The sequence below is a fragment of the Stegodyphus dumicola genome, chromosome 2 (assembly GCF_044657685.1).
Source record: "Stegodyphus dumicola isolate Sdum_Otavi_A_Nest chromosome 2, ASM4465768v1".
Lineage (NCBI taxonomy): Eukaryota > Metazoa > Arthropoda > Arachnida > Araneae > Eresidae > Stegodyphus > Stegodyphus dumicola.
The window spans coordinates 162,923,277-162,937,291 of NC_140769.1; the positions used below are offsets into that span (position 1 = coordinate 162,923,277).

General features: G+C 34.5%; 1 protein-coding gene across 2 annotated transcripts in view; it reads left to right on the forward strand.

Annotated features, from left to right (window-relative positions):
• LOC118205096 (protein YIPF1) overlaps positions 1-6,036 on the forward strand; it is a 47,691-nt gene extending 41,655 nt beyond the window's left edge. For both annotated transcript variants that reach the window (XM_085811393.1, XM_085811394.1), the window contains 2 exons: positions 1,092-1,410; positions 5,867-6,036. In XM_085811393.1, the coding sequence (XP_085667519.1) occupies positions 1,092-1,410; positions 5,867-5,946 (399 nt within the window). In that variant the 3' untranslated portion in view covers positions 5,947-6,036. The remainder of the gene's footprint in view (positions 1-1,091; positions 1,411-5,866) is intronic.
• The last annotated feature ends 7,979 nt before the right edge of the window (positions 6,037-14,015 follow it).

A 14,015-nucleotide genomic window follows, 5' to 3' on the forward strand; every position in this document is an offset into this window, starting at 1 on the left:
AAAAATATGCTTTATTCCTGCAATAAAAATCAAAGTTATCTTGTTTGGCATCATTTTTTGTGCATTTTCCGTAAGATAATTTTCTTTTGAGGATATCTGTGATGTTTAGACCAATTGAAGAAAGTTTAGAAAGCATGTACATTATGTAACTTAAAAATTAATAAATAATAATGCCCTTATATAGATTAGGTAAGTTATTATTTTTTTTTTAACTTTTCCATTGTAATTGAAGTCAGAAGGAGAATTGCCCTAACAATCGCATACATAATGGGATTGAAAAGAAAGCACAAGATTACCTAAAAAAATAAACAGATCTATTTTTTAGCTTAACACCTAACAGCTGATAAAACATTTGATTAAAAAATTGAATTTGGTTTATTAATGGAAAGTATATACTTCTACAGTATGGTTATATCCCTATTTTGATTTCGATTCCATTCTAATGAACAAATGTTAATGAAATTCTGAATATAGGTCTATAAACCAATTTTCTGCTTTTTATGGTAGGTCTATTATTCAACTCATAATATATTTCTGAATAAAATTATAATGGCCTTTATGTTTTTACATAACAATGTATGCATTTAAAGCAATAGAATTTAAAATCATTGACTCATGAGCAACCAAAATATGTCTGAATTAAAGTTCTGAAATCACTAACTTACCTAGTTTGAAAAATTAGTAAACTTAACAAATCATTTTTAATTCTCAAACTGAAAATGTAGTTAACTGTTTTTGGAATTTCATGAATATATATTATAATTTTGTAACATTTTTTGCAGTATCCTGTATAAAACTTAAGAATATTTAAATCCATAGTAAATACTAAGACTAATAATAAATTAAGCTATTTTAAAATCCAATTTTCTTTACAGAAGGTTTTTTTTAGGGAAAAGTATTGTTTTATTATATTCCATAAATCCTTGAAATGCTTTCATTAACACATAAACAATTTTTTTCTTGCTGAAACTGAAGATCTTGGATATTATTTTCTATACGAAGCGCTTAAAACAACAAAATTCAGTTTGCTTATGTTGTTAGGTGCTTATAAATCAATATGCTATTTCTAATATTATTTTACTCCCTTACAGACATATTTCTTTCAAGTTCCAAGTTCTTCAAAAACTATTGTACCATCTTCTACAGTTCCTACTGATCTACATTCCTCATTTCATCAAGACGTAAGTGATAGTCATATAAAATCTCTCTCTCTTATACAAGACCAAAATGAAGTAAAAGCAAAAGAAAGCAATGACAGTGAAAAAGCTAATAAACTCTTGGAAAAAGAACATAATATTAAGAAGAAGATGACGAGTAAAATCAGTGTCAATGAAGTAACATCTGTCAAATTACCAGTGACGCCTGAAGATGCCGAAAAGAAATTGAATATATCTGGCCACATTGACGCCAGTAAATATTAAATTTTTGCTTTGTATTTCACTGTATATTAATCTTAAGTAAATAGTATGAAGTAAATATATATATGTATGTATAAATGAAGAAGTGTGTTTGCTTATTTGCATGCAATTCATACAAATTACAGTTTTATTCCAATCTTAATGAAATTTCCCTTACTGGGATTTCAAATCAAGAGGAAGGTCTCTGCATAAGATTTTGAAAAACTTCTCCACGAGGTCCACACTCTGGATGTTTATATTAAAACACTGTGTGCATGATACCAATCTTGCATACTCATCATCCATCTTAGGGTCACATTTCCATTGGTCTGTTCCTTCTATCGGTGAAGTCACGCATACTAAGCAAAGAAATTGTATTTTATTTTGAAATCATGTCACTGTTATTGTGTTCCTGCTATCAGTTCTTACTAAAACTGTTAGATGGTGCATGTTTCTTTACTCTATAGAACAGTGGAGAACTTTCAAAGTAGAATTTAAGTGTGCTTTCTATCAGCCCATGAATATTTCCAAAATAGTGAAGAAATACGCCAAAATGCATGATGATTTCCCAAAAGCTCATTTCCAATAACATGGCAACTGTCAATTCTTACTGCATGGTGCCATGTTAGTTCTGAAGTTTATTTGAGCTTGATAAAATTTTGCACAATTCACCTTGAACCAAAATAAGAGAAAAATCAGTGTCTACTTGAGATTTTATGAAAGTGTGCCTCTTTACTCTGTATAAAGCCTGGGTAGTGCCATGCTAACTATGTGTAAACAAGGGCTAATTGGTTGTTATTTGAAGCTTCAACAGTGTCATTCATAAGCAATATATTGCTTCATTTGCTTTGCCAAAAATTAATCCATATTGCTACATCTTTATCTCAGCTTAGCTCATTACTTGTACAGTGAAGTTTATTATGAATAATTAAGGTCACCATTTGTTAAGTTTGCCTTCCACCACATTTCAAATAATATCATTCCAACAGTCAGAAGTTGGTATCATTTTAGTCTTTCGTTTTCCTTGAATTCCAGGCTTGCTCTTTCAAGCCAGCTCTTGATCAAGAACTCAACTACTTAAGACAGTTGCATAACAGGTTTTTCACCTCGTAGTGGTTAAAAAATGTTCATCTCACCATAAAATAAAACATTATTTCATTTGAGAAATTACAAGAATTAGTCATTTCTCCCTTACCATGGATTGATTGGTAATAAAACTGCACATACTTTACAGAAGTTTTAATTTGTATGCTGTTTGCAATAAAATTTGCTCTTTGTTATTTAAAAACCTCCTTTCATATATGAATTTCCAGGGTGTCTATATTCCTTGCCAGTGTGCCTTGATATACAGGGTGATTCATTAAGAAGTATACACTTTCCACTTGCTGTAAAACAGTAACAATCAGAAACACGCACTACCTCAACAAACCAAAAGGTACTCTTAAAGTTTGTGTTTTGCCGCTGATGGAAGTGACATACGTAATAGCATGCATGTCGTGACTAGTCAATTAAAATGGCAACATCTGCAGTGGAGAAGAATTTTTTGTTCTTGAATTTAGGGCCCACCAGCGGCCGAGCGGTAAAGTCGCTGAACACTGGTAGTTCGGTCCGAGGTTCAAATCCCGTGAACGGGCTGGCTGCATGGGCGTTTTCGTGGTTTTCCCCATGTGTAACGTGTATACGAGCCAGTTTCCCTTAGAAAGTCCTCCACGAAGGCATCCCTCCTCTTAGGCAGATAGCCCTCGAGGCTTTGCCATAATCACATACACACACACACCAGTTCTTGAATTTAGCAAAACTGAATCCTCAACTGCTGTCCAATGGCATTTTCTATCACAATTCTGAGAAGAACCTTCAACTAGAAAATCTATCTATCAATGGCATGAAAATTTTAAAATAACGGGCTGTTTGTGCAGAAGTTTAAGTCCTGGATGACTTACTGTACGACTGTTTTGCAAGACATTAGCGTACAGAGTTTCCCCCGCAATTCAACAGAGCCTGGGAAAATCAATGCAAAAGGCGAGTCATGCAGATTTTTCAGTCCACTGTCTGGAGAAGTTTGAGAAAGAAGCTAAAACTAATTCCATACAAAATGCAGGTGTTGCAGAATCTGAGTGACTTTGTCAAACAAAATTTGTGCCGATACACAGCTTCGTTTTGAAAATGACAATTTTGCCAATCGCTTAGTTTTCGCCGATGCAGGATTATTTCATATCAGTGGGAAGGTAAGCATAATGTTTGCTTTTGAGAAACAGAGAATCCCAAATTCACAGCAAACACATGTGATATTCCCATAAGGTAAATGTGTTCTGTGCAGTGTCCAGAAAGAAAGTGTTTGACCCCTTCTTTTTTCATGAGCAAACTGTCATGAGAGCCACGTTTCTGGATATTTTAACTGTTTAGTTGATGCAGGACAACACTGACAACTTCATTCTCCAATTGGATGGTGCACCACCACACGGTTGGCCTAAGTGCGAGATTACCTTAATGAACATCTCACTTACCCATGGATTGGATAAGCCGCAGACTACAACATGACCCTTACTCATTGGTCACCCGGAAATCCTTAAAACCTTGCAATTTCTTCCTGTGAGGGGGAGGTACTTAAAGGACAAGGTATTTGTTCCTCCCCTTCCTGTTGGTCTAGCGGTCTTCCTATTCTCCAATTGGATGGTGCACCACCACACGGTTGGCCTAAGTGCGAGATTACCTTAATGAACATCTCACTTACCCATGGATTGGATAAGCCGCAGACTACAACATGACCCTTACTCATTGGTCACCCGGAAATCCTTAAAACCTTGCAATTTCTTCCTGTGAGGGGGAGGTACTTAAAGGACAAGGTATTCGTTCCTCCCCTTCCTGTTGGTCTAGCGGAGCTGAGTAGCATATCATGGCTGCTATGGATGAACTTGATTCAGATATCTTAACATGCATCTGGCATACATGCCAACCTCTAAAGATAAAAATTCAGAAGATTTCTCCAAAATTCAGAAGAACACGAAGAATTAATATCATGCTTTGATATTAAAAAAATAACAATTTATACAAATAGAAAAAAGAAAATTGTACTTACATTAGTAAATCTCAATTAAGTAGTAACTAAAAAATTTATTAGGAAATATAAAACAAGAACTTAATGTTACACAAAAAAATTATTGCAATGAATTTAGAGTTCATTTTTTGGGTTTTCATCCGCAGAGAACCCGTTGGCGCAGTTGCATTTTTACTCGCCACTGGATGAGCCGAGCCGTAAACGTGATATTTTGTAAACATGGTTTTTAGTGTATGTAAATTCAAGTTAGCAGACAATGGTAGTAAAAATTCACAGATAATAAGTATGTAGATGTAAAACTAACAGGTTAAACGTGATATACGAAAATAAATTTGTATTAAATTCAAGTTAGCACAGAAAGCAATGTATTAAACATAACGGGAAGTAAAAATTCAATTAAAAAATAAAAATTAATATTCTTATACTTACGTTTACATTATACTTATATGTATTTTCTCTAATTCATATAGAATACTAATATTTCTATTGCAAGTGTCTTTTTTCATTATTAAGTACTTTGCTTGGTGATTGATGTATTTCGGTAAGAGCCATGCCCATGTAATAAATTAATGAATGCATGATCCATTGTACATAGTTTTAAGTATTTTTTTTTTTTTTTTTTCCAAGTTACTTGCACACAGCTTAAAGCATTTTACGTTGAAACAAATACCTGTCCTTTTTCATAATATATTTCACAATACAAATAACCTTCAACAGTAATCAAATTTTCTTCAGTAGCATTGTTAATAAAACTAGAACTTTATACATTTTAAAATTATTATAGGGGTTGGAATCCTCATGGTTCTGCATGCTTACAGCTGTTAATAATTAAGAACATAACGTGAACAGCCTTGTTACAAATTAGCATTCACCCCTCCCACCATATTTTCTTATTTTGATCCCGAACTGACGAGCCGGGAACCGGCATCTTTCGACGAAAACTTCTTTAATTATGTGAAAATATTTCTATCTATTCGTTGGTAAAAAATTCAGAAAAAATAATAATAAATAAGAGAAGAATAACATAAATCTCCAAATGCGAATGACAACCTTCGCACAAGCGAATAGGATGAATTAGCTAGGTTGCCAGGTTTGAACTATTATCGCCAAAGTTGGCGATGTTTACATTTACCGGGTTCTCTGCGGAAGTGCTTCCCATTTTTTGGCTTTAGCCAAAAATTCTTTGGAAAATTTCCTGTCATAACAATTAGTTTCCTCATAACATTTAGCAATTAAAATGTTTTCTAGAGTTTTTGGTGAAATTGAAGAACGAAACATAGTTTTGTTTTTCTTCACAACACTGAGGACTCTCTCGCACTCAGCATTACTGTGTGGAATTACGAGAATAGCACATAAAACTCTTGCTAGTCTATCATATTTTGGTGTTCCATCAGCTCTTTTTATTCTTTTTAAGGTACCAATGAAGACATCAAGTCTATCTTCTCCAGAACTAGCAAAGTCTTCAAACTATGCAGCAGAAAATTGGTTCTGTAGTTCATCTAAAGCATCACTAGGGCATTCATTTTCTTTAATTGTTAACAAAAATGGAAATTTATCAATAAAAAAACAAATCTTTTCAAAAGATGAATTTTCAATTTGTTTCAAATTTGCCACTTCAGCATTTAAAAGAACTTCATTTTGCAAAGGAAACTTCCTTACAATGTAATCACAAGCTGAGGAAAAGTACTTTCTAACACATTGAAAAAATTCTTTTTTCTCATGATATTTCAAAGAATTTACAAGTTCCCTGGTTTGATTTCCAATTATAAGATCATTGTTATCCTTTTGATTTGCCAAACTATTATAGGCAACATGAATCAACACACTGTTTTTCACAATGGACGGTTTTACAAACTTATTATAAAGTTCTTTCAAAAGATCATTAAGAATTTGGATAAGCAGGGAAGATTTTGGCGAAGCTGATTGTAGAAGGGTATTTACACTTTCAAAAATCTTAATGGTACTTAACACAAAACTACAATATGCTTTGTTCAAATCCGAAGAAAGAAGATAGAAAATCCTTTCCTCCCGGCTAATAGAAGACCGTTTCTTCTTCCCTTCAACTTCTTTAACAAAGTTGACCTTTGAGGAGTCTTCTAAGCATTTTCTTTTTAAAGGGTTTGATTCTGTGTGTTGACTTTTCCCTTTTAAAGCATTTTGATTAGAAGCAAAGTTGGTTTTTGGAATCTTATATGCCGGCAAATTTGATGGGATCTGTGGTTTCGTTTTGGTCTCTTCATGGAAATATTTTAGCAATGCATCCCACTGTTCAATAAACCTTCCTAGCGCCCTGCCTAAGGATAACCATCTCGTGCATACATGTTTCAGAATTTTTCTTGTTTCACCAGAGCACAGTTCTTGGAAATTCTTTAGGTTTTCTTTCCTTTTTACACTTTTTTCCAGATAGAAAAACACATCAATCAGAAGCTGGTCAATATTTAATGGTAAAGCAGCTGCAGCTTTTTCTGCTGCCAAATTAATTAAGTGGCATGGGCATCCAATAGCAATTAATTCATTTTGTTCTTTTTTGAGGAAAGAGCCTACACCCTTTTTGTCACCCACCATGACATGAGCATTATCTGCACCAAATGAAATGAAGTTTGATGTAGGGATGTTAAGTTGTTTCAACTCATTAATTACCAAGGAGGCAATATTTTCCCCTATAGCATCTCCATTTAACAATGGAAGACTCAAAAGATGAGTTGTCATTTCATTAGAAACATCACAGAAATATGTGACAACGATGGGGTAAAGCTTCCAATCGCTGTTGTTGCTGCCATCGATTGACATTGAAATGCTGAATTCTGGAGTGCAGCTATCGTTTTACTTTGTGCATCGCAAGCAATTTCATTCACAATAGAAGATGTTTTCGTGCGAGCACAAGCATATTTCTGAGCAATCTTGGAGTCGGGAAACATCCATCTGAAAAGTTGACCAGCGTGATCGGCAGCGCTTCGTTGTGTTCGATGAGGAATGCAGTAAACAAACACTCTGCCAAAATGACATCGGCATCCAAATTTGTAGCCGAATTTGAAAAAAAAATCATCCACTTTCTTTGACGTTGTCGAAGCCGAAGCATTAACTTCATGCTTTTTAGACTTAACATGCTTCACAATGTCGCTTCTTCCACAGTGACTTATTATGAAGTCACACACGCACACGTTGCAAAATGCATAGTTATTTCCTTTGAAGGATTCTTTAATTGTTGGAAATTCGGCTTTGTAGGCAGGCCGAAAATATTGAGAATACGTTTTTTTTTTTTTTTTAATCATTTCGTAACAACGCCGTATTAAGAAAATTCTTAACACGTGCAGACAAAAAAAAAAAAAACAGAATGCGACAATCCACGCTCGCTGAGTAATTCCCTTGCTGCTGAAGCGAACGCGAAAAAAATAATCTTGCGCCCACAAAGAAAAGAGTGGGAGAAACAAGTTCAGCGCATTGGGTTGGCTGGTTAAGCGACGAGTTGGGAGAAACCGCAGGTTACTGGATTCGAAGTAGTCGGTAGTTGGCGGTAAAACACGATGTAATTGGCGAAAAATTCTAAAATTTCGACAAAAATCACTAAAAACACTTGAAAAAGGAAAAAAATGGATTACAATCGTAAAGACAAACGCATTTTCGTAAAAATTACGAAAAATTTGTAAAAGTTGGCAGGTATGGCATCTGGGCAAAATGGATTCCTGGCTCGATTTGTGTCGTGTGACTAAGGATTCACACATTGAACATACGTGACTATCTCTAGCAAAACTTAAAATAATCCCATACAATTCTGTTAGCAGTATCATACATTATTCTCGATATTATAGTGCATTGAAACTGTATACTTCTTTATGAATCGCCCTGTACATTGGTCAAATATGGAGAGTCTTGAAATTTCATACTAAATAGGAAAAAGAAACTCATAAATTCTTCACTGCAGAACATTGCTGATCAAAAGATCACATTTTCCCTTTCTCTGTGCCCAAAACTATTCAAAAAACATCTTCCATTGGTAAATTAGATTTTCTAGAGGCATTTCACATTTATACAAATTTTTCAGTTTTTGTTAATGATCTCATTTCTCATTCATTTGTTAATGTCTTTACCTTCAGTTTTTTTTTTTTTTTTTTTTTTTTTTTTTTTTTTTGTTCATGTTTTTGCCAACATATGATGTCAGTAGGTTTTTTGACTCCTCTTTACAAGAACGTTTTCAAATTTTTTTTCTGTTATTGTATAAAGACTGCTAAAAATCATAACAATTGTTGAATTTTTGGTAAAATAGAATGGCTGCATATTTTTTTTTTTTGTTTGTTTGTATGTGTGTATGTGTGTTACAGAAATATGAAATACTTATATTTAAGTAAATTGTAAACTCTGGTATTCCTCCCTAGGCAGACAGACTGTCTTTCCATAATTAATCTAGCCCAATTATCTTAATTAACTGGGGAAAAGCTATTTCCAGTAATCTCTGGTACCTCTTTTCGGTAACTAAAAGAGAAAATATACCTATAGCATAGTTTGAAAAAAAAATAAAAGCTTTTTATTAATACTTAAACCACATTTAAGGATAATGCTTGGCACAGGGGAAAAAATTACCTGTTTTCTACAGAGATACTTATCCATTTTTTAAGTATTTATCTGAAGTTAAGATATTAAATATTATATTACTATAAAGAAAAACATTTTGAAATTAATATTCAATTTCTATAATAACTATTGAAAAAATGAGGTTCCATTTGATACAAACGTTCATTTTTTCAAACGTTCATGTTCATTTTCAATAGGCCGCATGTTCTGTTGAAAAGTACAAATTCTTTGGAATAACCTTTTCAATTGGGGGCTTTTGAGAAATTCTTTTCCATTCCCAAGCAAATAACATGTTAATCCTTTTTCAGAAAGCCACCTAAAAATCTCAACGATTTTTTACCTTACTGAGTCTCATTGACAGGTTTACAACAAGAGCTGCAACTTAAGTAGTTTGTACAATTTCTTGATTGACAGAAGCCAATTGGTTTGATGAATTCTAAAGAAAGTAGAAATGTAACTGAAGTTTTGAGAAAAAAATTTTAACAACTTTTTTTTTCTTCTACAGAATAGATATTTTGTTTACACCTCAAGTTTGACTGTGCTTTGACAGCTGGAGTCATTATCTTAAGTCACTTAATAATCAGTATAGTATACAGGGTGTTTCTAAATAAATATCAGAGTTTTAATGCTTTGTAATATCAGGGTTGCCACTCAAACAGGAGAATGAAATTCCGACTTTTCCAGGTATGTTTCGAGAAAATTTAAGTCTATCCGCGTAATGTACGTTGGCTGTGCTAAGAGGTAAATTAATTATGGTATTACTTGTACTGTGTAGCAAATTCAATAAATCCCAGAGGACATTTATTCTTAATTATTCTTGCTACACTTTGCTTGATAATTTTCTTTACTTTTCCGCTTAAAAAGCTTAATAAAATTTAAGATATATACATTGGATAACAACTGTACGTTTTATACAATTATTACTCATGATCATCCCCAGTTCAACACGAGGCTAATCCGGTTCTTATAAATCACAACGCAATGCTAAAAGGTAGGCTAGATTTTAGGTAAATTTAATTTGTGTGAGGTGTATTCTTAAAAGGTACCTTAACACTTGAAAACACAAATATAATTATAATAGGAGTTGTTTTCTCCACTGAAGATTGAGATTAGAATCTGCCCAATCTGGAATAAAATAAGGCTTTTTTTGCAGACATTCTGCAGCTAAACGAAAGAAATGTATTTAATGATATTTTTTTACTAAATTGAGGTATTTTATATTTATTTCGCAGCATACATAAGGAAAAAATATGTGCATTAAATTTCGTGATGTCATCATACTGCTAGAATTAATTTCAGGATTATGCCAGAGAAAATTTCCTGAAATTTGGAAATATTATTTACTAATGATAAATAAGTTTAGAGGGAAGAAGCAACATTAAATGATATGAATAACATAAAAATAAAGATAATTACTTAAAATTTAATTAGAATAATCAACGATATTTTAGCGAATATAGTTATATTACATGGTTATCCTACATGATTGATTACTATTCTTTTATTTTACTGCAAAATGACAAGGTATTTATTTAAAAAAAAAAAAAAAAAAAAGATTTTTGCGGTAAAATCCTAGTATACGATATGGCCTTCGCATGATTTTGAAAATTGTCGCCAAGAACAAAATGACCCGTTTACTGCTCATCATCATGTCACCAAATCCCGCTGTACCACACATGGAGATTATTCTGACCAAAGAACGTCTATGTAAAAAGCGGAGGGAAAATTTGCCAAGGGATTTGACGACGGAACGGCCAGAATTTCCCTCTCCGCGATGTGTACAGGAAATTGAGAAACACGTGTTAAGAAGAAACGTTCTTTGACAAAAAAGAAAACTACGAAAATCCGTTTTTAAATTATTGCGAAAAATCCAAGAAGAAACTTTTTATCAAAGAACGTTTTTTCTTGGATTTTTCGCAATAATTTTAAAAACGGATTTTCGTAGATTAGCCCCCCCCCCTCAAAATAACTACGAGGGCAATCCCAAAAAAAAAGGTCTCCTATTTTTTGGGGACGTAGAGAAAGTTTTAATACGGTTGTTGGCAACACTGTTGTGAGTGGTGCCTTCTCCACTACCACATCAGCACGCAGGCACTTCTCTCGGATGCTCAGTCTTGGCTTGGCAGCCATTCGAAATGGAGCTCCCGATAAACGTTACCGCCAAGTGCGAAGTGCGCGCAGTTATTCAATTTTTTAACGCAAAAGGCGTTAAACCGTTTGAAATTCACCGCCTATTAACAGAAGTGTATGGACAGTCGTGCATGGATGTCAAAAACGTTTGCAAGTGGTATAGAGAGGTTACAGCTGGTCGTACTGAAATTCATGACGAAGAAAGGAGCGGGAGGCCGTCAATTGCCGATGAGACAATAGCGAAAGTTGAGGAACTCAACTTTCACGATTGTTGAGTTCGTATTCGTTGAGTTTCGCGATTGTTGAGTTCATAAAATGCGTAAAGATCGGAGGATCATCTGGATGCTCCTGAAGCTCCTCAACACTTCCTGAAGGGCATGGCAGCAAGCTGATATGACATGGGCATTGTAAAACTGCCACAGCGTCTACAAAAATGCGTCGACCAAAATGGCGATTATGTTGAAAAATAAAGCATTCTGCAATCTTTAAATTGATGTAGCAATTATAGAAAATAAACAGTTCTTTGTATATCTAAAAATCTAGGAGACCTTTTTTTGGGGGGGGATTGCCCTCGTAATCCATGAATTAATTTACTTGCGCCAAAAAATATTTTCTTTTCCTTTAAAGACATTTTAAACGATATTTATTTTATGAACTCTTGATAACGTGACCTTCGAACTTCGACACCGGTTTCGAGCTTTGGCGACAGATATATCGCGCATGCACAGCTGTTTCCCGCTATGATGGAACCGAGCCACGTCTGTTGCAGAGAGGTTTTCCTTCTTTACAATACATATTTTTTTAATTCTAACCTTCATGGTACCGTATACTAGGATTAAGCCCATTTTGTTTTATACGAGAACAGGTACTTTCTTTAGTTCATGCACTCACATGTGATTCTCGAGGTTACTGGAAACTTGCTTTGCCTTTCTAAAAAGATAATCAAATTGGAGCTGCGAAAATTGGCTCTATGCCAGCTGCCCGAATGACACTCACGTCACGTGATACACAATTTGCCAAAAAAGTTATCTCTTCCGACGTCGGTGCAAAACTCGCCTTTTTTAGCGGAATCGTTGTATGAAATTCCCTGACTTTTCCAGATTTTGACTAAAACACTTAAATTCCCTGAATTTTTTGGTCAATTTCCGAATTCCCTGACTTTTTCCAGTTTTCCAGGTAGCGTGGCAACTCTGTTATATGCAACTTTAACCATATATATTTTCAAGTAATTTTGAAAAATAGAAGGTACTAGAGATTTCTCAGTGGCTGGGGGAAAAATATATAATCCAAAGAGAGCATCAGTTGTCCTATTGCTCATCTGTACAACTACTTTCTCGGAAAGTGTCAAAACTGATAGAGTTCCCAAGTGTTTCTTTTGAGAAAATAATTTATATCAAGCTATCATCAGTTACATTTGCATTCAATCCAAAAGAAGAGATGATTATTGTTCAAGAAAAGATGTACGCGGGCCAAGAATCCATTAAATAAGAGATGAAAGCTGTTCAAGAAAAGAATCAAATAGAGTTTAATAGGAAATGAAATGGAAAATTTCAAGGCTCTGGAAGACAGAATAGACACAGTTGAAAATAAAATTGAAGAAACTGATGAAAGAGTTTATGCTGCCGAAATTTGAGCTGAAGAGTTTCTGCTACCAAACAACAAATCACAGAAAGAGTTTCCACTGTAGAACAACAAATCACAGAAAGAGTTTCTTTTTTGTCACAAAGGACATTGACAGCTTCAAAAAATCTATACTGATAGCAGGAAACAATTCTGACATCTTTAAATTTTGATCTCTGGCTTCTCCACCCTCTCTGAAACTATCCATATATGATGCACAGACCTTCTGGCAAGTGTAAAAGATTCAGTTCTGTGTAGTGGCAAGCACAAATGGATGGTTTTCTAAAACTTATTCTTGTCATCTCACTGTATCTCTGAGAGCAGACACGGTGGATATCCTTCAAACTCTGCCCAAAAATCAGAGGCTAAACTTTGAAGCTTCATCTGGCACTTTAGAGAGAAGTGTTTAAAAGACTATAGCTGGCTAAAGCTGAAATCTTCCCAACAGAAGCCCCTCAAAACTCTTCAACAGCTCATCACAGATGTTGTCTCATCTTGCTTTTAGACTTTTTATCCAACAAAAACAATGGAAGTCCTCTCCCTGCAATATTTCATCAGTAACATCCGGGATCCTGATATACAGAAAGCTCTGCAAATGGCAGATGTCAAGGACCTAAACAGCTTAGTGTATACCATGAAATTCGAGACAACCCAGCAAACAACTTGCAGATACCGTCACCCTGTCAGAGCTGCTCTTGTCCAGAATTCAGTGGATCAACTGACTGCTCATGTATATGATTTAATCAAGCAAGTCAGTGCCTTAAGATCAAACAGGAGAGGTAACAAACTGACCCTAAATACTGGAACTATGGTGGTGAAAACCACGTAGAAAGGAATTGCAGAACACCCCAAGGCAAGAAAAATAAGACACTTCCCAGCAAGTAAATTAGTTCGCATAAATGTTACACATGGGAGAAAAACCACAAAAACACCCATGAAGCCAGGCCATTTGAGGAATTCAAACTACCAGTGATCAGCAACTTTACCATCCAGCCGCTGTTTGACCTCTTCCATCACAAGACCTCTTCACAAGCAAAAGTTCTTGTGAACAAAAAAAAATTTGAGGATGCACTTAAGAAACTGAAAGAAGCTTTAATGTGACAATCCTGATGTATCCTCAACTCGATCAGGAAAGACCAGTTGGAAAAGACGGCAACCTTAAACCCATAACTGTTTTAATGGAGTCTTCAAACAGAAAACCTACCTGGCAGGACATTTAACCTCAAGACCTAAAACTAAACAAT